This window comes from Lichtheimia ornata (genome assembly GCF_029851405.1).
Source record: "Lichtheimia ornata isolate CBS 291.66 chromosome Unknown scaffold00098, whole genome shotgun sequence".
Classification (NCBI taxonomy): Eukaryota; Fungi; Mucoromycota; class Mucoromycetes; order Mucorales; family Lichtheimiaceae; genus Lichtheimia; species Lichtheimia ornata.
The window spans coordinates 2,321-27,096 of NW_026695418.1; the positions used below are offsets into that span (position 1 = coordinate 2,321).

The 24,776-nt window shown below is 44.0% G+C and overlaps 9 protein-coding genes across 9 annotated transcripts; 5 read left to right on the top strand and 4 right to left on the bottom strand.

Annotated features, from left to right (window-relative positions):
• Nucleotides 1-213: 213 nt before the first annotated feature.
• On the top strand, nucleotides 214-2,132 carry O0I10_011701 (uncharacterized protein; the record flags this gene model as incomplete). Its single annotated transcript, XM_058491664.1, has 4 exons — nucleotides 214-725; nucleotides 806-1,039; nucleotides 1,099-1,449; nucleotides 1,514-2,132. The coding sequence occupies 4 exons, from the start codon at nucleotides 214-216 to the stop codon at nucleotides 2,130-2,132; spliced, it is 1,716 nt and encodes a 571-aa protein (XP_058337537.1).
• Nucleotides 2,133-4,220: 2,088 nt separating this feature from the next.
• Nucleotides 4,221-5,006, top strand: O0I10_011702 (uncharacterized protein; the record flags this gene model as incomplete). Its single annotated transcript, XM_058491665.1, has 2 exons — nucleotides 4,221-4,306; nucleotides 4,532-5,006. 2 exons carry the CDS (start codon nucleotides 4,221-4,223, stop codon nucleotides 5,004-5,006), a joined length of 561 nt encoding a protein of 186 aa, XP_058337538.1.
• Nucleotides 5,007-5,431: 425 nt separating this feature from the next.
• Nucleotides 5,432-6,382, bottom strand: O0I10_011703 (2-deoxy-D-gluconate 3-dehydrogenase; the record flags this gene model as incomplete). Its single annotated transcript, XM_058491666.1, has 4 exons — nucleotides 5,432-5,749; nucleotides 5,809-5,956; nucleotides 6,018-6,213; nucleotides 6,271-6,382. 4 exons carry the CDS (start codon nucleotides 6,380-6,382, stop codon nucleotides 5,432-5,434), a joined length of 774 nt encoding a protein of 257 aa, XP_058337539.1.
• A 910-nt stretch (nucleotides 6,383-7,292) lies between these two features.
• Nucleotides 7,293-9,358, bottom strand: O0I10_011704 (uncharacterized protein; the record flags this gene model as incomplete). The annotated part of the gene is made up of 2 exons (XM_058491667.1): nucleotides 7,293-7,448; nucleotides 7,508-9,358. 2 exons carry the CDS (start codon nucleotides 9,356-9,358, stop codon nucleotides 7,293-7,295), a joined length of 2,007 nt encoding a protein of 668 aa, XP_058337540.1.
• A 1,505-nt stretch (nucleotides 9,359-10,863) lies between these two features.
• Nucleotides 10,864-12,766, bottom strand: O0I10_011705 (uncharacterized protein; the record flags this gene model as incomplete). The annotated part of the gene is made up of 6 exons (XM_058491668.1): nucleotides 10,864-11,086; nucleotides 11,155-11,475; nucleotides 11,529-11,623; nucleotides 11,685-11,774; nucleotides 11,838-11,997; nucleotides 12,075-12,766. 6 exons carry the CDS (start codon nucleotides 12,764-12,766, stop codon nucleotides 10,864-10,866), a joined length of 1,581 nt encoding a protein of 526 aa, XP_058337541.1.
• A 1,742-nt stretch (nucleotides 12,767-14,508) lies between these two features.
• O0I10_011706 (uncharacterized protein) lies at nucleotides 14,509-15,004 on the top strand (the record flags this gene model as incomplete). The annotated part of the gene is made up of 2 exons (XM_058491669.1): nucleotides 14,509-14,638; nucleotides 14,697-15,004. 2 exons carry the CDS (start codon nucleotides 14,509-14,511, stop codon nucleotides 15,002-15,004), a joined length of 438 nt encoding a protein of 145 aa, XP_058337542.1.
• Nucleotides 15,005-15,317: 313 nt separating this feature from the next.
• On the top strand, nucleotides 15,318-16,442 carry O0I10_011707 (uncharacterized protein; the record flags this gene model as incomplete). Its single annotated transcript, XM_058491670.1, has 2 exons — nucleotides 15,318-15,927; nucleotides 15,997-16,442. The coding sequence occupies 2 exons, from the start codon at nucleotides 15,318-15,320 to the stop codon at nucleotides 16,440-16,442; spliced, it is 1,056 nt and encodes a 351-aa protein (XP_058337543.1).
• A 2,705-nt stretch (nucleotides 16,443-19,147) lies between these two features.
• Nucleotides 19,148-20,691, bottom strand: O0I10_011708 (uncharacterized protein; the record flags this gene model as incomplete). Its single annotated transcript, XM_058491671.1, has 6 exons — nucleotides 19,148-19,182; nucleotides 19,239-19,330; nucleotides 19,389-19,594; nucleotides 19,661-20,051; nucleotides 20,104-20,464; nucleotides 20,529-20,691. 6 exons carry the CDS (start codon nucleotides 20,689-20,691, stop codon nucleotides 19,148-19,150), a joined length of 1,248 nt encoding a protein of 415 aa, XP_058337544.1.
• A 479-nt stretch (nucleotides 20,692-21,170) lies between these two features.
• O0I10_011709 (uncharacterized protein) lies at nucleotides 21,171-24,694 on the top strand (the record flags this gene model as incomplete). Its single annotated transcript, XM_058491672.1, has 10 exons — nucleotides 21,171-21,329; nucleotides 21,397-21,723; nucleotides 21,775-21,908; nucleotides 21,966-22,034; nucleotides 22,090-22,230; nucleotides 22,287-22,448; nucleotides 22,504-22,575; nucleotides 22,629-22,749; nucleotides 22,809-23,229; nucleotides 23,283-24,694. The coding sequence occupies 10 exons, from the start codon at nucleotides 21,171-21,173 to the stop codon at nucleotides 24,692-24,694; spliced, it is 3,018 nt and encodes a 1,005-aa protein (XP_058337545.1).
• Between the last annotated feature and the right edge of the window lie 82 nt (nucleotides 24,695-24,776).

Sequence of the window (24,776 nt, forward strand, 5' to 3'; positions counted from 1 at the left end):
GGGCATCAGCAAAAGATGCAAGTCGAAAAAGAAGAAAGGGGGTGAATGCATGCACAGTGCTGATCATGCTGGGGATAATAACTTGTCCATAGGATAGAGGAAGCTTTTTCTGTTACCCTTTTACTTCTTTTTCTCCATTCGAGATGCTTGTTTCTTGTGGTAAGCACATTACTTTTGCAGTGTCGATATCAAAAATATTTTTGTATTCACATCATGCACACAACAGTCATACTCCTTCAATTCTTTGCTCTTGTCATTTTGGCACAAGAGCAAGTCAAGTATAATGTTATCTCGTTACTACCAAAGAATAATGATGATGCCACCAACATGGCCGTCATTGTGGATGACCACCCATACCCTCTTGAATCGACGACTTCATCCTCTCTTTTGTTTGCCGGCTCAGCACCAGCAGCTCAGCATCACTATTACTATGCCAAAATCAAAGCAGATGGCAGCGTAGTAGAAAAAGAACCCTTTGAACGACAACCCTTTGATGGCGAAAGTACCCCCAATGAGCACTATAATCGATCATGGAACAAATGGGACATTACACAGCTACCGAACATGCTTGAACCTTTACCCAGCATTCATCGAATCAAGAGCGATCTTCATAGTGATGGTGAAATACCTACCCTCCATATTGTGGGTGATCCTAAACAAATCCAAAACATGCATGAGCATAACCAAGATGACATCCAGGTCATGACAAACATGACCTTCATCAGGTAAAAAGGAGGATGCAAGACGAGGAGGAGGAGGATGCAGAAAAGGAGAAGGTTGTTGTTGATGATGCATGTATCCAAAGGCTTCATGATATCAAGACATTCTCCAATGTTGAATTTGAACTTTCGGGCCACTATTCGCGAAAAAATGCCAAGCTTGCTTATAATATCAAGCTTCCCAAGAAATCCAATTTATCGGGGTATCGCCGTCTAAAGTTGCGTGCCTTGGGAACGGATCCATCCTATATCCGAGAAGATCTTGGTTTCAAAATGATTCATGCAGCGGGTGTTCCTACTACGGATTCTAGCTTTGTAAGGTAAAAATCATCTTGGCGTGTAATATACAATCATGAAACTTATATACGTGTAATCATAGAGTCTATATCAATGATCAGCCATTGGGATTGTTTGGATTTATTGAAAAGTACAAGAATCCATGGCTACGTAACGAATTTGCAGATGGCAACAAGGATTACCAGCAAGGTGTCTTGTATCAGGGCAAATTTGGTAATGCCAAAAACCAGCTCCTTGATCGCATTTCAGACCTTAGTTACTACGGAGACAATCCATCATCTTATGACATGGGGCAGTATAAGATTGCCGAAGATCCATCAACAGGCCAACCCGATTATACAGGTTTAATCGAGTTGACCAAATTCCTGGATAACCCACCAGCCAACAAGGATGCATGGGAGGCACATTTTGATATGGAGAGTGTCATTCGGGGGTATGTATTGGGTGAGGGAAAAGATCAACATGATGATAATAATGATTGACAATGGCATGAATAGGATCGCCCTTGAGATTACGCTCGGCTTTGGTGATGGCTATCTTGTAGCAGCGGACAATTACTACGTGTATCAAACGGCACCTGGCAGCTCAAAGTACATTTTTATGCTATGGGATATCGATTTGATTCTTGGATCCAGTTATACGGCTGCAATGTCACATTTGGAAACAGGCGATTGGCATCAATTTGCAGGTGGTTTGACCACGAAGCGACCCTTGATGAAGTTTGTGGACGTACCTGAATACGCAAATCGACTCGATGAATTGATTCGAGAATTCAATGACAAGCTCTTGTTCAGTGCAGCAACAGAAAAGCGTATTGACGATACCGTGGCCATGTTGAAAGAAGATGTGGCGTGGGATAAGACATGCCCACGTGTAAGCCATGTCAGCCCTTTTGACTTTACCGATTTAGCTCCCTTGGCGGATTTACTGGGTCTCATGAAAAAAGTGGATATGGATGGCCACACGGTGCGTGATTTTAACAAGCGGCAGCGAAATGATGATGTCGGATTCATGCAAGCTATCAATGGCCCCACAGGATATGACTCATTGCATGGTGTTAAAGAGTTTATTAAGAACAAACGTAGAAACATCAAGAATCACTATGGAAATAAATAAGGTCGTCGTTGCCTTGAGATGATCGTTACTGCGTTCATTTCCAAAAGGGGCATCCCGCCAGGTTGCCATGCAAATCTGAAATATCAATGTTTGTGCGCGCGTGCTTGTAGTTCCCCTTCCCCCTTTCTTTTAAGCTTCTACCTTCTTTACATGTACACGTACGCGATTGCCTTTATTCCATTGTTTATACTCTGCCACTGTACCTGATGTCACAAAGCACTTGCTCACCCTCAAATGGCTGGTAAGCATCCCGTTGTCATTCGCGTTGTTGTCAATTCAGGAACAACTAATCTACTATGGTAGATCCCAACAAGGCGCTGTAGCAAAGCCGATACGAGTTTGAGAACGTGCCATGAAGCTGTAAGGATGTAAGTGTGCTGTGAATAGGTGATGAAGGTGACAATGATAACTTAAAACATACATGGTTGATATAGTTGACAAGAAGCAAGGACCCTTGGATCTTTTGACAATGGCTATCCACATGTCGGCTCCAGTATGCTTCACGTTGCGTATGTCATGCAAGGTAAATATGCGGTGATGACAAGGGCGAGGCTCTTGCATGATCTCATCTAATTTGAGATCTGTCATGTATAGAAGACGCAGCTTCTCTTTATTGTGTGGGCCATGTTGTATGTCATGGGAGCTCTATACCCTTTGGTGATTCTGGAATCGACAAGAGCTGTTGCCATGGAGACCTTTTCTTCGTGTTGAGTCAAATTAAACGTCGTTGCATCAAGTTTTCTTTACCGATTTTCAAGACATGATCCCATTTCTTTGATCAATTGTGATGGGGCTTTAAGAGCTCGCTCTGGTACACGACCGTCGAGATCTTCTCGTGTCACTTTAAGAGGTTCCTCCAGCTTGGGCCATGGCCTCTCCTTGACATCCCAAGGTTTTCTTGAAGGAAGCAGGATCGGTTAACCAGGTGCCATATGTGATGACCCCATCGGCTAGACGTAGCTATACGAATTACGCCAAGAGAAAGCCGCCAGGGTTGAAGATGACAGGCTCTGCAAAGACTTCATCTACTCTTTGCATGATTCGGTGCGAATTTCATTTGGCGATCGCTACAAGGAGCATTTCAAGTCCAAGCAGCCAGTGAAGATTGTGCCCCTCACACTGTTTACGGATGATACAAGCGGCAACAGATCCAAGAAATGGAACAAGTTCGACACTTGGTCAATGGTTCACTCATCTCGCTTCACTTTTTATCGACACCAAATGGTTGGCGTGCCCGTAAAAAGCGTCTACCACAGCCTAAGCATCACCGGATAGAAATCCATATCTGGTGCCTGGCCTCTTTACGATACCACGCCCAAACAAGGAACGTAAGGATTCGTATGCCTCGTTCCCAGTGACTCATAAGGTGAAATGTGGTCAAACAAGATTGCATCTCTTTACACGATGTGCGACAAAAAGGCGGCAGGTTTCTTGGTGATATCGTTGAAGGAAGTGCATATGGAAACCAATGGGCACAAGCGTATTGTTCTTGCCAGATGGCGTTGTCATCACGTTGTGAGCCTAGTCTGATATCGTTGGGCGGGGCGGTTTTTTTTCTTACAAAAGTCGAAAGCCGTCGTCATTTCGGATTGGCTTCTTTCATCGCCTGGCAAGGGAAAGGGTATCTACCTTATCCTCCGTATTGAGATTGTACATGGAGATGCGACCTTTTTGCATATCATGCTATTGCGATATCTTTGGGGTGTTTGGTACGAGTAAACCCACAATCACCCACAACAAACTCGCTCCGATGATCAGCTTTCATTATAGAAAGCTCGCAGCCTTGTTGGGGAAGATGACATCGTCGGCCTGGATTTGATGTGCCAGCCTACTTGAGCTATTATTGCTTCCATGGATCTATCGTTGCTGCACATAGTTGGGATGATATCATGAAGGTCGAGGGACAAAGCTGGAGCCATCTCTTTTAGTCAAGAATGGACTTGATTACGAGCAAGCGGTTCAATTAAGAGAGCCTGTTCTTACGCAACGCTGTGTCATTTTTCGGCGCTCGCGTTCTCAGCCGGTGCAATACAGCCGGCGACAACTTCTTCAAGCATCAAGTGATCCACACCATAACTGTGATACCTCATGGGTTGCACCAAAATCTCCAGCGTCAGCTCCAAGATGTCGAGGAGATGCTGGATTATGATCCAACCATCAGCCGCCATGCAGTGGTAAGCATTTGACAATGAACAATGCAGGTGTTTATTTATATGATAATAACGACATGTGTACAGATGCTGGCTCTCCGCGTGCGACAACAAAACAGCCATCAAAAGTCGGTTGTTGGATCGTGGCATTATGCCACACATACCACACAATGAATTTTTCACGTAAGTGTATGTTTATCATGCATCTCCTTTAATTTCTTTTTCTCATCCGTTGATTGCATTTTATAGCTTCCATTTTCCACAAATGGGTGGTTGGGCTGCCCATGTCACTGATGGTGTGCCTCCCAATGCGCTTGGCTGTGTATCGATACAAGTCTATAGCAAGTACAAGTTCGGTCTTCATGATGAGTACAAGATCACCAACACTGTCATGATGGCATACGGGAAGTTCCACGGTGACAATCCAAATGTGTGGATGAATGCTCTTCAAGACATTCGGGACGCCAACTTCTCCGAATATCAAAACGATTCGGTTTCATCAATCGAACAAGCTCTCCATTGGGCTTTTCAAATGTTCCATTATTTTGGAGAGGAGCAAAGCGCTGAAGATCCTCGTATACGTCCACATCCTCCGGTACACGGCTCGATGGAGTTACCAAGCAACTTCCTTATGACGAAAGGGGACGAGCCCCTGCAACAAGTCAATGACTACCCAAGGGACAGTAGCAGTCTTCTACAGAAACATATAGATATCATCATATGAATAGCTTTGCTTCTCCTCCTTTTATTATATAAGTTCATTGGATTACATCATTACGTATCGGTATCATAACGAGTGTAAAAGCGAGTGCATGAGGAATGAATAGGTGAATGCTACATTTGATCGATTTGAATGGTGGGACATCCCGTTGTTCCAAAAGGGCTAGTAACTTCCTCTAGGGTATCCATCATTTGATGTTTGCCCAGCCATAAACAACATTAACAAAGGCTATCTTTGGCGCTGAAAAAAAGAAGCTCAAGATGAAAGGCAATTGACGCTGCCGTATAACACGATTTTAATGACACCAAATAAACGTTTCCAATAAGACTACTATCAACCCGCATTCATTTGGCAAGAGGAAGTAATTCGATTATCGGCCTAATAAAACAGCGTATGAGAATGGGATCCGCAGGGTCGTAGCATCATGTCTATATATCCTTACCCATCCATCCACCATCCACAAGTGTCATTTCGCCATGTACATAGTCACTTGCACGACTAGCAAGATACACAATAGGTCCTTTGAAATCATCTGGTGTTCCCCATCTTCCTGCTGGAATACGTTCTGAGAGCTGTCTGCTTCTCTCTGGATCTTCTCTTAGAGCCACGTTCATGTCCGTTGCAATGTATCCAGGAGCAATGGCATTGACGTTGATACCATGCTTGGCCCATTCATTGGCCATGGCCTTGGTGAGTGTTGCAACCGCGCCTTTTGATGCCGAATACGAGGGAACAAAGATACCTCCCTACAATAATAAAGCCATCATCAGCATGTCTTCCTTAATCTCCCATGATCATGACTTGCCTGATAACTCAATACGCTTGCAGTACTAATGATCTTGCCTTGTCCTTTTGGAATCATGTGACGTGCAGCTGCTTGACTCATGGTCCATACTGCCTTGAGATTGACTTGGATAACTTTATCAAAATCATCTTCTGGAAAATCAACCGCCCTTAAATGACATGAGTGATGATTGCCTTTTCCCCTCTCTCTCACACCCACGCAATTCTTACTTGTGTCGAATGGCCATGCCTGCATTGTTGACGAGGATATCAAGCGTGGGAAATACTTGAAGAATACGATCCACGACGGTTCGAACAGACGCCTGATCGGATGCATCCAGGTGTATAATCTCAGCACGACGGCCAAGGGCACGAATAGCATCACGAACATGAACATCGTCCACATTACGTTGTAACAAGCAAACGTCTAAAGAAAATGAGTTGGTATATACCACTACCACCATCACACGCATCTTTTTATTACCTGCACCCGCTTCAGCTAATCCCATCGCCATGGAAACACCAATACCTCGCGTACATCCTGAGATGGCAGCATATTTTCCTGCCAAAGAAAAGAGTGAAAGAGTATCAGACATTGGATGATGAAGAAAGTGGAAGAAAAAGTGAATGTATCATACCCAAAAGAAAGAGATGGTTCAAACTTGCATCAGCGACTATCCACAAATGGTATAGCTTGAATCATGGCTGCATGATGAACGCCCATAGTAGTGATACAATCGCTTAATAAAGATGCTGGTAAAGAGACTTGTTCGTGTGCAAGGCTGTTGGTCAAGCTGATAGCTGCTATGCATAGCCCAACGTTGTACAGTAGACGTTACTATTGCTGATGGGCGTGCTGTTCAAAAGAGAATCCGGGTGCTGTAATGGGCCCTCATTGGAACGTTGTCGTGTCGAAATGCACTCGGTTCAAAACGCTCATTGTTGTTCGGTTGAAGCCGCTTAAGCTTTGCGCAATCTGCCAACGTTGTTGAATGGGCGTTGTAGAACGGGCAGAGGTCAATTGTAAAATGACATTCGGTGGGGTGGTTGTGGTAAAGGTGGGAAGTAAAGAGAAACACCGAGGATGAGGTCACTCGAGAATAAAGAGACACCATGAGCAAACCCCGCATATAATGTAATGAGTCCCCGGCGGATGTTCCTTATCATGTTCAGCTGATATCCGAGGCCGTGACATAGAGTTTCAGGGGTTGCATGATTTGTCTCACAAGGCACGGATCGCTTCTTCCGATGATGCCACTCTCACGAATCCCTATTTTGATACACTAACAACTTTTTTTATTGAATCCAAAAGACAAAAGAAAATGCAAAATGGGTGTGGGTGCAGTATACAAAGGGGGGGGAAGAAGGATCATTAAAAGTAAAACTGTACAAAGAGTGGGTGAATTACAAGATTTCTATAGAGAGTAGTAATGCATTTGAAAAGTGAGATGGAGGTGATGGCGTGTGTGTGTGTGTGTGCGTATATAAACAAAACAAAAACAATGATTATGCAGCCTTGGCACTATAACCCGCAATCCAACCAACGGGATGGCATCCTTTGGCAAAAAGGGTTGGGTCACTTGCTTCAATCACGGATGCATTTTCTAGGCAGTATCGAAGCAACAATCGACGTAAGCGCTCATGAGAGCTACGACAACCCGTCTACATAAAAAGGACATGCGTTAATGATCGATCTATGTATGTGTATTCCAACAACGTACCAAAGCAGCTCTTTCAAACCAGTATAAAGCGTGTTGAAGATTCATTGGGACACCAACGCCACGTTCGTAACAAACACCAAGGTGGAATTGAGCAGCGACATGACCAAGTTGTGCAGCACGTTCAAAGTACCTTGCAGCTAATGGTAAATTTTGACGAACACCCAAGCCGTTTTGTAAATGATAGCCAAGTTTGTCGAGAGCGCGTGCATGATTTTGAACGGCGGCTTTTCGATACCAATGAACGGCACGTGCAGGATCCACTTTATCGACACCAAGTCCGTGCGCATAACAAAAACCCAGATTGCATTGAGCCCAAGGGTTGCCTTGACGAGCTGATTGTGTGTACCAATACACAGCTGAGTGGGGATCAGGTTTATCAAGACCGATGCCTTCTTCATAACAAAAGCCAAGCGAGTTTTGTGCAAGTGCGTTGCCTTGTTCAGCAGCGAGACGAAACCATTTGACAGCTTCACGTTCATTCTTGTCAACACCAACACCGTTACGATAGCAAAAGCCAAGTGAGAGTTGAGCCGGTGCATGATTTTTACGTGCGCTGAGAGTATACCAATAAACAGCATCCTTGGAACTAGGTTGATCGACACCAATGCCATTCTGATAACAGTAACCAAGGGAATGGAAAGCAAACATGTTGCCCTGTGCAGCTGATTTAAGGTACCATTCAACAGCCTTTTGTGGATTGGGACGATCGACACCGATACCATTTTGGTAGCAAAAGCCAAGGTTGTGTTGAGCACGTGCATGACCTTGACGAGCAGCTTGACGATACCATTCAGTGCCAATGACAGGATCTTTTTCTACGCCAATGCCATTTTGATAGCAGTAGCCCAAGTTGCATTGAGCCCATGGATAGCCTTGAGCAGCGGATCTTGCGTACCACATGGCGGCTAAGGAAGGATCACGTACAATGCCCAATCCATCTTCGTAGCAATAGCCCAAAGCATTTTGTGCAAATGCATTGCCGAGTTCAGCTGCACGACGATACCAATGGACTGCCATGGTCATATCTTTTTGTACGCCAAGGCCATCTTCATAGCAATAGCCGATATTGTACATGGCCACTGTTTCGTTTTGTGCTGCTGCACGGCGATACCAAACCAGTGCCTGCGTAGCATCTCGTTCCGAAACACCGACTCCTTCACCGTAGCAGTAGCCCAAAATGCCTTGTCCTCTAGCATGGCCACTCTCGGCACTCGCCTTGTACCACCCGAACGCCGCACCGACATCTTGCGGCACCACTAAACCATCATGGTAACACACACCAAGGCAGTATTGACTTGCCCCTGCTAAATGCTGGGTCATTGAAGAGGAGGAGGAGGATGAAGCAGCGCAACAGGTTAACCATTCCATCACACGCGTGGCTTGATGAGCGTACTCCTCTTGTAATAAATGTTCCCAATATTCGGCTTCACATCGATCCATCTTTATACCAGGTCGTCCGTATTTACGTAAAAAGGCAAGTCGTAACATGGCCAAAGCATCACCCATAGAAGCGCCCGCTGCATAATGCGCTTCGGCTGCCACAAAATCTTCTTCCGTACCCAATCCAAATTCATGACAAAAGCCAAGTAAGCCCTGTGCACGTGCCATCGCATCATTGTCATCATCATCATCATCGTCGTCGTGCGTGGTGATCAATTGTTGTAAAAGTGAAACGGCAATACGTGCATCATTCGATCGTCCATGTCGGCCAACAAGATGTTCTTCTGCAAGTAACAAGGTGTCATGGAGATTCGTTGTCATGGTCGTTGTTGTCATGGATGAATGCCGTTTCTTCCTTCCCAATCGTACAAATGCACGGCGTGAAGATTGTACAAGTTGATCCAAAACCATATATACGTAATCGAATGTATGTATCGTTGTGGAGGAAAAGGGAGTGGAAAGTTCGTGGTTGCAAAAAGGGCAAGAAAAAGAGTTTTGGGAAAGAAGAAAAAAAGGGGAGAAAAAGAACATGTGGGGCCACGACTTGCTTTTATAGGTGAATGAATAGGTGGTACAAGCTGATGCGTTGACATGAGCGAGAGAGATCAATGGTGTGTGTGTGTGTATATGTATGCATGCAATCCAAGTTTGCTTGGCGTTGTTTGTGTCAAACAGTCAGCTGGGCTTTTACTCCTCCCCATTTGACTCCACTTAAACAGCATCAGGCGGTATTGTAGATTAGGACAAGTGATCGGTCCAAATCATACATGATCACCCACACTGCTGGCTGCTGATGATGCTGATGCAAGTAACTAATTTTAGCTAACCGCGCGTATGTATGTATGTATGCATGTGTGTGTGGGTGTGTATAGTGTGCAAGATGCAGCAGCTGTTGCATACTTGCAGGAGCAGCAATAACAATAGTAATAGTAATAGTAGTAGCAAAGCAGTATAAGATGATGGTTATCATTCAAACCACCACCACCTCTTATTTTGTTTGTTTCTTATGCAAGGTGATAGTACATAGGATGGTGGGGGAAGGATAAGGGGGTGTAGTTTTATCCATGACGGGATGAGATCCGGGTGATGAACCGAGCTTTGTCTCATTTGGTTGCTGAACAACGATCAACGATCACTTCTTGTCCTCCTTTCCAGAAAAAGCCATATGAAACAAGGCATTTCTTTTTGCACACAAGAGGTAACCATGATGCTTACCCTTGTGCCACCCTTCTCTCTCTCACTCACCCATTTAGATGCCATGTGTTTTGCGGGGAAAGAAAGAAAAAAAAGCGTACAACATCATGACCGGATTGTCGATCCGATGTACATCATGAGCGGGGTTCCTTGCTACATTCTTATTTAACACACGTCCAAGACCATACATTGTTTGCTGCCAATGAATGCATGGATAATATGGATCTCTAGAGTCTCATTATCAAGTCTCATCATGTACATTGCTGATCTTGTCATGCTCGGGACAACGGAATGATTTGACCGAGAAGGTTGCACAACCAAATCAATCAACGGAAGACACGGCAAGGATCATCCTTTTACTGTACCACTCGCGCGCGCTAAAGTGTGCAAGAGAAGATCGTAGTATACACATGTCAAGATGTCGACTGATCAGCTCTCTCCTTTTAATCATGTTTGTTGCTAATGTAATACAAAATGTCATTTCCCCTCTCCCTTAATCCTGATACCCGAGGGGTAGATCGTATTTGTGTGTTTTTGCAAAAGTGCGAATTGTATTACAAAAATTGATTGTTGGTGGGTGGTGAATGCATTGCGAACGTGCGTGAAAAAAAGTGGTGAATGGGCAGTAGTGAAGGGGGGGTTGAGCAGTAAAAGAGAGAGAAAGAGAGAGAGAGAGAGAGAGTGAGTGCTTGCGAGAGGTGTTTGTTGTTGTTGTTGAGTTACTATTGTTTAGTCAAGTCCAATTTTTGTTCTACAGCTGCAGTCAATTCCTTGAGTTCCTTATCATCTGTGGTGGGTGGTGGAGATGCCAAAGCAGTAGTATCTTGCGGCTGTGGTTGTGGTTGTTGTTGTTGCTGTGGCGCTGTATGTGGCGAAGCTGCTGTAGCCGTAGCTGCATGCATAGGCATAGGTGTCGTCATTAACGTTGCAGGATAATGAATGTATCTAAAAAAAGGTCCATGAATACCTTGCTATCTCTTAAAGGCCCATCCCATAGATATAGATATACTTACTGAGGATGATGCGGATCATGAGGATAGTATGTGTAGGCAGGTTGTGGAGCAGCCGTTGTAGCTACACCGGCAGCAGTAGCACTGGCAGGTGCAATACCAAGCATGGTCTCTGGTGTCACTGGCATCATGGATCGTACAGGGAAACTAGCCATGGGTTGAAATTCTCGTGGTCGGAGTATTCGTTTACGTGCTGTTTGGCTCTTGAGTCTCTTTTGGGCAGGCGAATCTGCAAATCTCACTTGCAAAGGTGCTGAAGATCCATCAATCGCATGGCCGTTGAACTTTTCAATAATAGTCAATGCTGAATGACGATCCGCCAATCTATAACAATCATCATAAGAATCCATTTCTCATCCTCTAATGTATATACATACCTGGCAAATCCAACACCACGGCTTATTCCTGATTGTGGATCTCTCAAGATACGATTGGAAATGGTCTTGTGGGGTTGGAACAAGTCTTCTAATTTCTATTGATCCATCCTTCATTAGCGAAACAATGATCCATAATCCCTTTTTTCCTATTTTTACCTGTTCAGTCATATCCAAAGGTAGATTTGAAATATAAATGTTGGTTGATGTTTCATCTTGGAGACTTCTCAATCGGGAGCTAAACGATTCCTACAGCATGTTCCATGAGCCCCTTTGATTTCCCATCCTTTGAATAAAGACGTATGTACGTACCTGACCCACTCTGGCAAATGATGCCTGCAATCCAGCTTTGTTCAATCCATCAATGGCATGTTGACACTCTTTTTCAGATTCATACATAGCAAAACCGTATCCTTTGCATTCACCCGTTTTTTGATCGATGATAGCTTTGCTTGATGTAATCTTGCCATATCTAATAAATAAGCTTTCAATGTTAATACAGAGAGAGAGAGAGAGAAAAAGAGAAAATCTTTGTGTTGATACACTTACACGCTGCAAAGCTCCAAGAACGAATCATCTGTTGTAGTTGCCGCCAAACCACGTACATAAACGTTATGCGTATGGAAATGATCTTGAGCTTGTTTTTGACGCTGATCAGCGGATAATGTGGGTAGAGGTTGAATGAATTGAGGTGGCGAACCGGGTGGATGATGGGGATGATTGGTGCCTGTCAACACGGGAGAAGGAATGTGCAACGGAGGGAATTGATGATGATGATGCGATGGTAGAACAAAGGCATGTGTAGGTGGTGATAAAGTGATTGAAGTACCAGGAGCAGCACCAGTAGGTTGGAAGGTAGGGCTGAATGGCGGACTGGTGGGGTTGACAGGCGGCGACTGTGGATGTAATGCAGGCGAACCTGGATAACTTTGATACCCATTCAAGTCTTGATAATACTGCACAGAGAACTGTGGGCTCATGGGGTACACATAAGTATACCCACCCGCTTCATCCACATGCTCAGGGTCAATGTAGGTGACATAAGGTGGATAGGGTGGTGATGTCGGTGTCATGACTCCATTGAAAGGAATAGCCCCTGATGGTGGTTGTTGTTGTACTGGAACAGTGGTGGGTTGCTGTTGCTGTTGCTGTGGTGTTGTAGTTGCTGCAGTAACAGGCTTGTCATCCGTTGGATGAGGAGAAGTGGTAGTAGTAGTATTATTGCTCCCTCCAGATGTCATTGTAGGGGAATGAGAGAAGAGAGAGAAAGAGAAAGAGAGAGAGAAAAGGAAAGAAAGTGTACGTGTATATGTCTAAAAGAGAGAAAGAGAGAAACAAGCGTATGAGCTATTACGCCCCCCAACTTGATACCTGCACACACACACACACGCACGCACACACGCACACACACACGCTCACATTCGCTTTCTTGTCAATACTGCCTCCGCTTGTCCTCTTTCAACTGTATCTCTTTATCCACCAGTTACCTTGCTTAAAGTATATTATATCGTGCGTGCCGTGAGATGCTGAGTTTAGGCCGCAGATGATGGGTCTTGTGCTTCTCTCTTTTTCTTTCACTTGGTCTTTTATATGATCACAATGACTCGATTGCTTATCAAAAGAAACAACAAACGAGGTAAAAAGGGATCAAGTTAAAACAACAAGAGACAAAAACGACATTTTACCCCTGAAGACGACGAGGAAAAGGGAGTTTCTTGCTTATGCTCTCATGTGTAACACCAATCTCTGAAACATGCACCATCCACCAGGCATATTCACTTGATCCACGTGTCCAGACCCACTCATCATCATCATCCATGGATACCACCTGCTATCACAGCTATCCGATAGTAGCCTATACTACTACTGCTTGTCAAATGAACACATCACCTTTATTTCTCTCGTATACGTGTAGAATGTTACACACGCACCACAAAATGCACATGGCATCCGCATCAAATACAGAAGGGAATTACCCGATCGAAACCTCTCTCTTGCATTTCCTTTTTAGATCTCCACCAGCAACCTGAAAGGCACCGTCTAGATCCCATTTTTACACGATTTCAACCTTACTAAAACGAGTCTGCTTCATTCATTTGCCCAACTTGTTGGCTATATGGATCATGATTCTTTGCTTAGTAACAACGTTTAATAAACCTATGCCATGCTACTCCTCCTGACAACATTATGTTCAACTTTGTTTGATCCAATGCTTGCTGGTCAAGTCGAGGGGATCGATCGAGATCCTATCATGATCTCTATAAGAAGAGCATGCTTTTCCATAATAGCTGATGTCTCAAATCATCGAATGGGATATGAGGGCAAGCTGTACTTATCATCCCCATTGAAACTCTGCTGGCCAAAACGTTGACACGTGTCTATTATATGCTTATCCATGACATGCGACTTTGAAAAATCTGACACAAGCATCATCGAACAACCTCTTATTATTGCCCTCAATTAATCCCTTGGATATCGATATGGATTACCTTCGCATAACACACACGTCGCTGACATCTTACATCCACAGTCCCAGTAGGCATACTTTGCTCCTTGCATGTTAAATGCATCTTTAATGTAATTGAGGGATCATTGCTGCTTACACTTAATTAAATGGACAAGCACAGCAGCATGTGGTTTGAGATGTTGGATCAGCTTCATTGTTTTAAGGTTTCTTTATCTCGAATCACGTTTTTATTATGCATGGACAATGATCACATCAAAGGCTCTTTGCTCATCCCCAGCAAGTTCACAGGCTATGGTGCATAGTCCTTTTTGGTGAGCGATACATGTCCTCATATTTGGGATGTTCTAGCAATAGAAATAGGCCTTCACGATATGGCTCTCTTTCTCCCACAATCCAAATGACCATGGCGTGGTGATGGCAAAATGATATCATGCAACAAAGCGGAATTTATGCCAGGGTGTGTGTGCTTGCAAAAGCCATTTCTTTCACTTGTATTATATACCCCCACCTTCCTTCATGGCCGTTTTCCTTCCAGCATTTCTCATTGGTGCCCCCATTGGCTATTTCACATTCTCCAAGGTCTTCAATGGCGTCGATTACGAGGCAGCAAAGTTGTGTCAAGGTCCTCCACCACCAAGCCTACAAGGTATCTATCTATTTATCATATAGAGGAAGCTACGATTGGACTCATGCCCATCAACTAGATCGTTCGACAAGCGAGTTACTGAAAGAGTATTATCCACCTCGTTCAGGATGGGCTGCCACTGCAGGGACGTTGGTGAGCATGGGTGTCCTTGGCAAGTTGACGTTTCAACCTGATACGCGACATCGATTGTTCTTTGCAAAGGCACCAGCCAATACGGATATTCGAATAGTGACACTGAAGCTAGCCATGGAGTTGATTGCAAGGTGTGGTGTCGTGTTTTATGGTGGAGCAGCAGGTGGTGCCATCTCTGGAAGATTAGCAGTAGCCGGGAAAAAGCCTAGTAATCAACAACAACAACAACAATAAACCAAGAAGGATTAGACGTATTCGGGTGACCGATCCATTGATTAAAATGAAGCATTGGATTCCTTGGAATCGTAAGGATCAATTACGTGTGACTAAATGGGGAATAGCTTATTGAGGCAATGGGATCGACAGTAAGTAGTGTGTGTGTGTCAGGGCCATCATCATCCACCATCACACAGCCAAGAAACATGCGATCGAGCGCCGATCTAAATACTAATAATAATGATAGGCACCATCCCCATTTATAACCAAGACTATACCAAAGGATCTCTCTCTCTTTTTCCTTCTTTCTTTTTTATATACAACATCAAGCATGCGACTACCTTCATCAACATCGCTCCTATTCTTTGTACTCGTCTTTTTACATATTTGCAGCACTGTGGGACGTGCCGATTTACTAGGCATAGGCGGTGACAATGGCGGTGGTCTACTAGGAGGTGGTGACAGCAGCAGCAGCAGTAGTGGTGGTGGCGGTGGCAGTGATAGCTCGCCTTCAGCTACAGCATCTTCTCCTGACCAACAGCAATCTGATAATGCTCAACAAAGTGATCAGCAACAGTCTCAAGATCCCACCAACTCTTCGGGTGCACAACCTACCTCTTCCAACAACAGCAATGACAATAACAATAGTCAACAACCAACACCTACCCAATCAAACGATAACAATAACCAGCAACAATCATCATCCGAAGATAAACCCACCTCATCCTCTAATCATAACCATGGCAAGGCCACTGACAGCTCCTCGTCCTCCTCCGATAACTCTGATTCATCCTCCTCATCATCCAATAACGATAACAACCAACAACAAAATAACAATAACAACCAGCAACAGCAAGGTGATCAACAGCAACAACAGCAACAAGGCAACAATGGTACCAACACAACAGCTGTCGTAGCTGGCTCGGTTGTTGGTGGTGTCGGTAAGTTTCATTGTTCTTTGCGTTCTTTGTAAAAATGATACTAAAGGATGCTGCTACTACTACTGCTAGTGGGTCTTGCTATTATTGGTGGTCTGGTGATTTGGTTCATTCGACGTAGCAGCAGAGACAACTCGCGTAAGCAACGACTCAAGCACGAACCTGATGACTTTGCATTCAACAACATGGCCGAAACCAGTAACCATAGCGGCTTTGGTGGTGGATCTTCACCCTTTCAACAACATCAACAGCGCCCATTTGTCCCACCTACTTCACCCACCACAGCTACCGCTGCCGCTGGCTACGGTAATATGGCAGCTATGGATTACAACAACAGCAGCAACCAATACTACCATCATCCTGAACATGATATGGGAGCTGATTACTATAACACACAAGGTGGTTACTATTATCCCACACCCACACCAGGCATGGCCAACATGGGCACACAACGTGAACTTCAAGAAAATATGAAGCCTGATGAACCCACCATTGAACATAAACCCAATCTTGCATAATACAACATCTTTATACATGTACTTTGTAGTAGTAAATATTGTCATCTTGTCTATTTTTACGTGAAAAGTTCATATATGGGAGAGATGGGTAAGGATGATGATGGTGGTGGTGATAATGCACGATAAGCTATATCACGTTAGATGATTGCTTGGGTACGTGTTATAAATTTAGTCAAATACACTAAAAGGTTCTGCAAAAATGAATCCTCTCGTTCTGGACCACCTTTTTTTTGGGCACGCGGGGTCCACATTGGATGCGTGATCCCGCTGTCTGGAACAATGTTTTGGTGCCTTTTTTTCATCTCTCTCCATCTTTTTAATAGCATACAGCATGCGTACAGGCTGTGGATGTTGTCTACTTTTAAGCATTCTCTCTCTCTCCCTGTGATACCCACATCAATATACTTTATCCACGTTTAGAAGTCGTATTTTCACATGGCTGGATTCATAGCTCAGGTTTTGAACAACATCAACATTACTATGTGTCATGTCATCTATTTTTGGAATTCTCCGAAAGTGATCGACGCACGGACACACATTTGGAATAAATGCCCAAGGAGATCGAACCATGCCGCCAACATGTTGGATGTAAAATAAACGTTTGAATTTCCTGGTATACATCGTATCCATGGCCGATTGCTACATGGTTGGCATGTTATCCTCTAGAAAAGCTTGCTAGGAGATTGGGCGAATGAGTTGCACGTTCCTTGAAGGAATTGCTGTTGTGTAGTCCTTGGAGCCCAATAGCGTTGTTTTATGGTATCATAGCAACGAGGATTAATCCAAACGGTCGTCATGCAGATACGACGTGCTGCTTTATTATGTATAGTGATGAAGAAAATATATGTGTGTGATCCATGCATTGACAATGTTAGAGATCCTATCACGCTGTTAACGGCTCCAAGAATTTACATACAATACGAGGAGGCACTTATCTAATGCATCATCACCATGTCAACTTTATGCCTATCCTCTCCCATGATCCACTTATTACTTACACCAACGACTGCGGAAGTGATGTACTTACAAGGATGAACATACCAAGAGCAAGAGCAGTTTCAAGCTTTATGAGCAACACAGCAACAACAGCAGCACATCCAAGGTTGAGAAACGCTACCAGCGGCAGCAGAGCCATCCTTTTTAAAAAGGTTTACAAATTTCGTCACTGGAGATGGCTATATCAAAAGAAAACAAACATTGTTAGATTAGGCCATACCCCTTTACAAGAGCCCACAATGACAATAATCACAATGAGACGCCAAAGTTGATAATCTCGAGTACAATGTGCCCACTCGTATCGACAAGATTTAGAAATGATCATACATAGTACCCATCTTCATGATACACGTCAAAGCTTGGATGCTGAAGACTGTATGTAAGCAAAGGAGGCATGATAGAGGAAAAGCATGCATGGAACAAAATGATCTGCGGCAACATCATTAGCACAAGGTGGACGTGTTTATCAAGGAGCTCACTTGTTGGGGAATGGCGTTCTGTATGCATAAATCGGCGAACTTTGGATGCAACATCCTCTCCCACGAATAATAGCTAGCATAGCAATGAGGAGAACTCTTCTTTCCTCTTCCTTCGAAGAAGCACACGTTATAGCAATATGAATTACAAGAATGCGTTTATCAACTTTATTGTTGTTCTTGTCATTGTCCTTATGACATGTGAATTAGGCTTATGTCAATAGCCATTAATGAATAGCATCAGATTGAAACTAGCAGGCTGCTGCTTCAATGCTTTTTTTTGTGTACACCATGCATGCATTTACAGCGATTGCCGTCATAGTTTCGCCAACTTCTCCTAACCAGAGGCGTTCTTGCATATCGGCATCAGTTTCCCTTCCCCTTTGAAAGGTGCTTTGCATTCGCATAATACCGTACGTAGTAGAAGAGGGTATCTATGTGTAAACGTACGCAATATTAGGTGATTTTACTCCTTACTTTTGATGTGAGTAGTAAGGTAGAGATCTTACTCAAAACAATAAGGTTCCCCGGAAGACGCATCGTGGAGTATATAACGAGCCACGTTGATATTCCCTCTTACGCAACAACGTCGTCATACATCATTTCCAATGAAGTTCTCTGCACTCGTTTTTGCTATTGCCACCACCCTTGCTACGGCCAACGCTCTCGACGATGGTTTCTTTGGAGATAATAAATGCCACGATTTGCGAAGTCAAGCCGAATGTAAACTTTACGGCGATATCTGTCACTGGGAGGATAGTAAGTCGTATAATCACGGTGTTGTTTCGGTTTCACTTTAATTCATCTCTTTATTTATATATTATAGCTGAGAACAGTTGTATTGCCCTGCCTCACCGTGGTTGAGCAGTAGTTTTGAAATTACGAGTCGTATATGCCATTCCATTGTTTACAAATAGTCTTTAAATACAGACGCTTTATGTGGATGAGCACAGTAGCTGTTTTTTCTCGGTTACTATATCCAATTGAAAACAAAGTATTCTTGTCATTGAGAAGAGTGGATAACGCAAATTGATCTTTTACTTCACATTCATTAACGGGTGGTCATCATGTCCATAGCATTCACCTTAATTACTATCATCATCATTCATCCTCAAGCATAATTCTCACAAGTCATCTTTGTCATTGTTATTGATCACTTTAATGGATTTTGTACAAGGTATATAAAATCGTTGTTTAAATAGATGTCACGCTACTGAAAAGTACACGAATTGTTTACTCGCGTTCCCAGACACAGGCCATACCCATACCTAAGCACAATTACCATTAGTACAGCGATTATAGCAATGACCCATTTCCAACTTACCAGTTCCCATGCACATGGTAGTGATACCAATACGCTTGTTGGTGCGCTTCAATTCAGGGAAGAGGGTACACACTTGACGAGCACCAGTGCATCTAAGGTTCCAAATATCATCAGCCGAATGTCATAGCCAGGACATCACGTGACACTTACCCAAGTGGATGGCCAATGGCGATAGCACCACCCTTGGGGTTGACCTTTTCAAAAGGAATACCCAAGACACGGACGGTGTAAAGAGCTTGAGAAGCGAAAGCCTCGTTGATTTCGAAAATGTCGACATCATCTTGAGTGATACCAGCACGTTCAATGGCCACAGGGATAGCATAAGCAGGACCCACACCCATGATACGAGGAGGCACCTAAAGGATCATCACCACCATGTCAACCTAATGCGTATCCTCACATGATCCTCTTTTTTTACTTACACCAACGACAGCGGAAGTAACGTATTTACCAAGGATGGGCATACCAAGAGCGAGAGCAGTCTTACGCTTCATGAGCAACACGGCAGCAGCACCATCCGAGATTTGAGAAGCGCTACCAGCGGTCGTAGAGCCATCCTTTTTAAAGACGGGCTTGAGCTTGGCAAGGCTTTCGACAGAAGAGTTGGCACGGATACCATCATCTTGATCCACCAAGACTTCCTTTGGGTTTTCACCATCCTTGTCGTACACGGTAGCCTTGACAGGGATAATCTCCTCCTTAAAGTAACCAGCAGCTTGAGCAGCAGCAGCCTTCTTGTGAGATGCCACAGCAAATTCATCTTGTTCTTGACGAGTAAGACCATAATCAGAAGCCACATTTTCAGAGGTGACACTAAGAGGGGGTAATGTTAATTTTTGCATGAATCACCCTTAATGTTGCTTACCCCATGGGGACCAAACAATCAGCAGCGACAGGGACCTCTTGAGGAAGCTTCTTGGACATTTTGCGGTTGCGATCAAAGTAGTCATTGCTCATGGATTCGACGCCAGCGCCAATACCGATATCGAGAAGACCTGCTTGGATGGAAGAAGCAATTTGTACACAGGCTTGCAAACCAGAAGCACATTGACGGTTGGTAGTCATGACACTGGTGGTATCCGGGAAACCAGCAGCCAAAGCAGCCATACGCGAAGGAGTAGCCAAACCACCCTTGCCGTCCACATTGCCAACGCAAATGTCTTGAACAAGCTTGGGATCAATGCCAGTGCGTTCAATGATGCCCTTAAAGACAAATGACAACAACTCTATTCATACACAATGAGTCCATGCTTGTATGTGTTGTTTCTGAATAAAGAAGGAAAAGCTTACCATCGGCACGTGTATTCTTCAAACCACCTTTGCGACCCTTAGTCATGGCAGTGCGTACAGCAGCGACGACGACTACATCTTCGGGAGACTTGACGCCAACCTTGGTGGGTTGGGCTTCGGGTTGAGGGGCCAAGCGAATAGGATGAGGAAGTTGAGGAGCCATTTTGATAATTAGAATGAGTAATAAAAAAGAAGAGAGAGAGAGAGAGAGAGAGGAAGGAAGAATGGGGTGGGAATGGATGTGGGTTTCTTATTATATGATCAAGCTTTATCCGTTGACAAAGCAGAATTCACTACTTGTGCCTCCGACAGCCTGAATGTGGGGGAGTAACCCTGTGTATACCCCCCATCGCCACCCACCACGATCACCCAACACCCCCGACATGTCAAATGCTGTTTGTGGGGCAAGGCGTTGTATCAATGACAATAACACCAATAAACTGGTATGCTAGTATGTCGTGTGTTGGGTTGTATCCATTTATGAAAAGGCACGCTCTCCTTCAGTTATTGAATGATGATGATGATGTCAAAAGTGATTGCTTTCAGATGACAGCATTGGAGTGGTATCAGTGAGTGAGTGGGAGAGGGGCTGCTGAGATTAGCGTGAATTTCCTGCACAGAGCAATCCACTGCATCTCTTCCATGTATGATATCATTTGGTTACAAGGACACCCAGCTATCGCAGCCATACATTATTATCAACACCTGAAGGATACACACGTCTTTTATTGTCCAGACGATGGCAACCACCCAATGCCCATTCGCGCATTGGCTCGCGACATTCTGACAGTATACGATTCAGTATGTCATTCTTCCTGCTTTCATTCACGATCCTCAACCATGTAACACTGATCTCGCTTCATTCAAGAATAACAAGAGTCTCGCCGTTCACTTTATGCATCCTTGTGGCGACAAGAGACTGGATCAAGTCATGCTATTCATCAACAAGATACGTGCAGAGCTGCGTATGGCGTGCTATGAGCTCCCTACTTCAAAGCTTCAGATCAACCTTTTACTTGGATGGAGCATGTCTATATACCATCAGCATAATACAACAGCCGAGCAGTGGATGCGGCGATGCCTTGTTCCGTACGATCCAGCAGCATCACAGGCACCTTCTTCTTGTACGATCCATTGTGTTACAGATGATGCCAACAAGCTCTTTTGCATAAGCGATACCCCTTTTATCAAGCAGGTCCGTTGATTCCTCCATTTATTCTTTTTCGATAGCTTATACGAAGAATAGGCGCTCTTTGTGAACATCACTCTGTCCCTGTGCGACCAAGCACCATCAATAGAACATGGCATAGTATTGACAACCGATGCAAAGGCGGCTATCCAAGGTTGGTCGGATGCAATGGCATCATTATCGATAGCTGGGTAAGATGTTTTTCGATTGGCAACATGAATGAGTCGTGTATTGATGGTTCTTTGGAGTACCCTAATTTTCTTTGTCGATGAAAAACTTCTTTTTCGTCAAGTGGTCGTGAATGAAACAAGCAAAAGGTATCACGTGAATTGTATTTGCTACACGATGATCTCATTCAAAGTCTACTACTAGCAAACAGGAAGGATTATTGACGAGGCTTCGAAAAGCAACCTATGAGCGATTACAAGAGATGAATGCAGCGTGCCCTATATACATGTATTCTCGGGATTACTGTGATGCGCATCATGAAGAGCTCATTGATCAAATTACATGGTAAGTGGATAATGGTGATGATACACTCGAGTAAGCCATCTAACATTATATAATAGTATGCAGCATCGTCATCATTTGGATTTGTCTCGCTCTCTTTGTTTGCATTTCTCTCGACAAGAAGCTCGCAAGGTGGAAGATCATCCTTACTTATCGAGTATCCAAAATGTATACCTGAATGAGGAGAAATCCAAGAATCGTTCCCGGTGGGAAGGTGACTTGTAAGTTGTAGCAGTGGTGCATTGATCCACACCTATCTAACATGATTGATGGTAGTTCTACTATGATCCAAGCCGACAAAGCAAGTAGTGAAGGTGATACGTTATCTTTAAAATCTCCATCCCTGCTGTAAGTAGTGTATAATGTTGCCATTTGATCAATTTTGGCTAATATGAATCCAGGGATTTACCTCCAGAGATAACGTCTGACTCCCTGGTGCCGTTGGTGAAGCATTTGAAAAATGAGGAGCTTACCACGACTGAGCATTTTGAAGAGAGATTGACGCATAGTGTATCTGCATCGGTAAGTAAAAGAAAAGATGCTTGCAAACCTGCTTGTTGATTTAACATTTGGATATCTAGAATGCATCAACCTATGAGAAGTGGAAATTATGCATGGAGGCAGCTATCCCTGTTGGGGATCCTATACAGAGTGATACCATCATGAAAGAAGCGATCCACAATGGCGACAAGGACACCACCACTTCACCATTATCACCACCAAAAGAGCCGGAGCAGCATGAAGGGATCCAAGAACCGTATCATGGTGATCCAGTGGATTTGATGGAGTCGTTTTCATATGCGCTCAAAGATGATATGATCGTAAAGTACATTGACAACCAAGGTGCCTACAAGCGTGGTGGATCTATCCTTGACTCTCTTGACCAAACTGAATTCTCTGGCAACGAAGAGAAGATCACGTTATTTACCAAGGCGAAAGGAACAGCAGCTGAGCCATACAATGTGCATATCACGTTGGAAAAGCCAAGTGGTGGCAATATTGGTATGTACATGTTTATAGGATGAGGATGGATACAATGACTAACAGAGACTTAGTTATATCGGGTGGAGTGTGCTCATGTCCCGTTGGCAAAGGAGGAAAATGCAAGCATTGTGTCGCGACGCTAAAAATGTTCATGATCAACGGTGATGATTTTGATTATGCGCCTACCAGAAAACCACCACCATCTACAACAACAAATGATACCAATCCCCCCTCCAAGGCCAAGGCGGCAATATCCAAGGACACCGCTGTATCTGAAAAACAGCCAAATGTTACAACAGCTACACTAGCACCAGCACCACAACCACCACAACCATCATCGACAAGTATCACCACTCAGCCATCATCCTCATCCTCAACTTCAAGGCCACCGCGACGACGACGATCACTTCCCTGGTCAGATGCCTTGGATGAACAGCCAAAAGCAAAAACTCGACGAAAGGTGAATACTGAGGATGATGACAAGAAGAAGCCAAAGAAAGCAACCACCACCACCAAAGCACGACAAAAGAAAAAGATGGATGAAGATGAAAGTACATCTGCCAGCACCAGCACAGCGCCCAAAAGAGCAACAACGACGCGAGGGAAAAAGAAGACAACAGTGGATGCTATGGATGATGAATTTGGTGTTGATATGTCCATTGATGTGCCCAAAAGAGCAACCACCACCAGAAGGAAAAAGAAAACAACAGTGGATGCTATGGATGATGAATTTGGTGCTGATACGTCATCTATCGTGGATACACCAAAGCCAAAAACAACAACCACCAGAAGGAAAAAGAAAGCGACCGTGGATGTTATGGATGATGAATTTGGTATCGATACTTTATCCAGCATGGATATGCCAACAACCACCACCAGGCGAAAAACACCATCGAGAAGAGCCAAAGTGGATAAGCAGCAGGATGTTGCCATGTCGACAAGTGACACTAGTGAAAAAGAAGACGACGATGTAGAACCCAAGAAATCAGTGGTGGATTTGATGGATTCAGAATTCGGCCTTGGAATGCCAGCAATGGAAAAGACGCCTACACGAGAACGATCACTCTCACCACAAATATCATCATCTCTTGAACCTCCTCCTTCACGTTCCTCCACGCCCATCATCATGTTCAAAAAATCACCTTTGAAGAACGATCAAGTAGATGACGATGATGATAGTGATGCCACACAAGATGGTTTAGATCTCATGATGAATGATGATGATGAAGACATTAGTTCGCCATTTCAAAATCATGGTAGCAAGAGTTACAACATGTCCTTGGATATACCTATTACCACCACTCGAAGCAACAGCAGTAGTGACATGTCATTGGATATACCTGCCACCACCACCACCACCACCACCACCAGGCATAGTAGCAACAAGCCTTCAGACAAGGAAAAAGACACCATTATGATCCATAGCAGTGATGATGATGAACGAGATAAAGTCGATGATTTATTCGATGAAATTGGCTTATAGAATCACATGTACAATAAAGACAACATAGCACAATGATCTTTTGGTATTGGAAAAGTTCCCTTTTATTCCACGCTATGCAAAA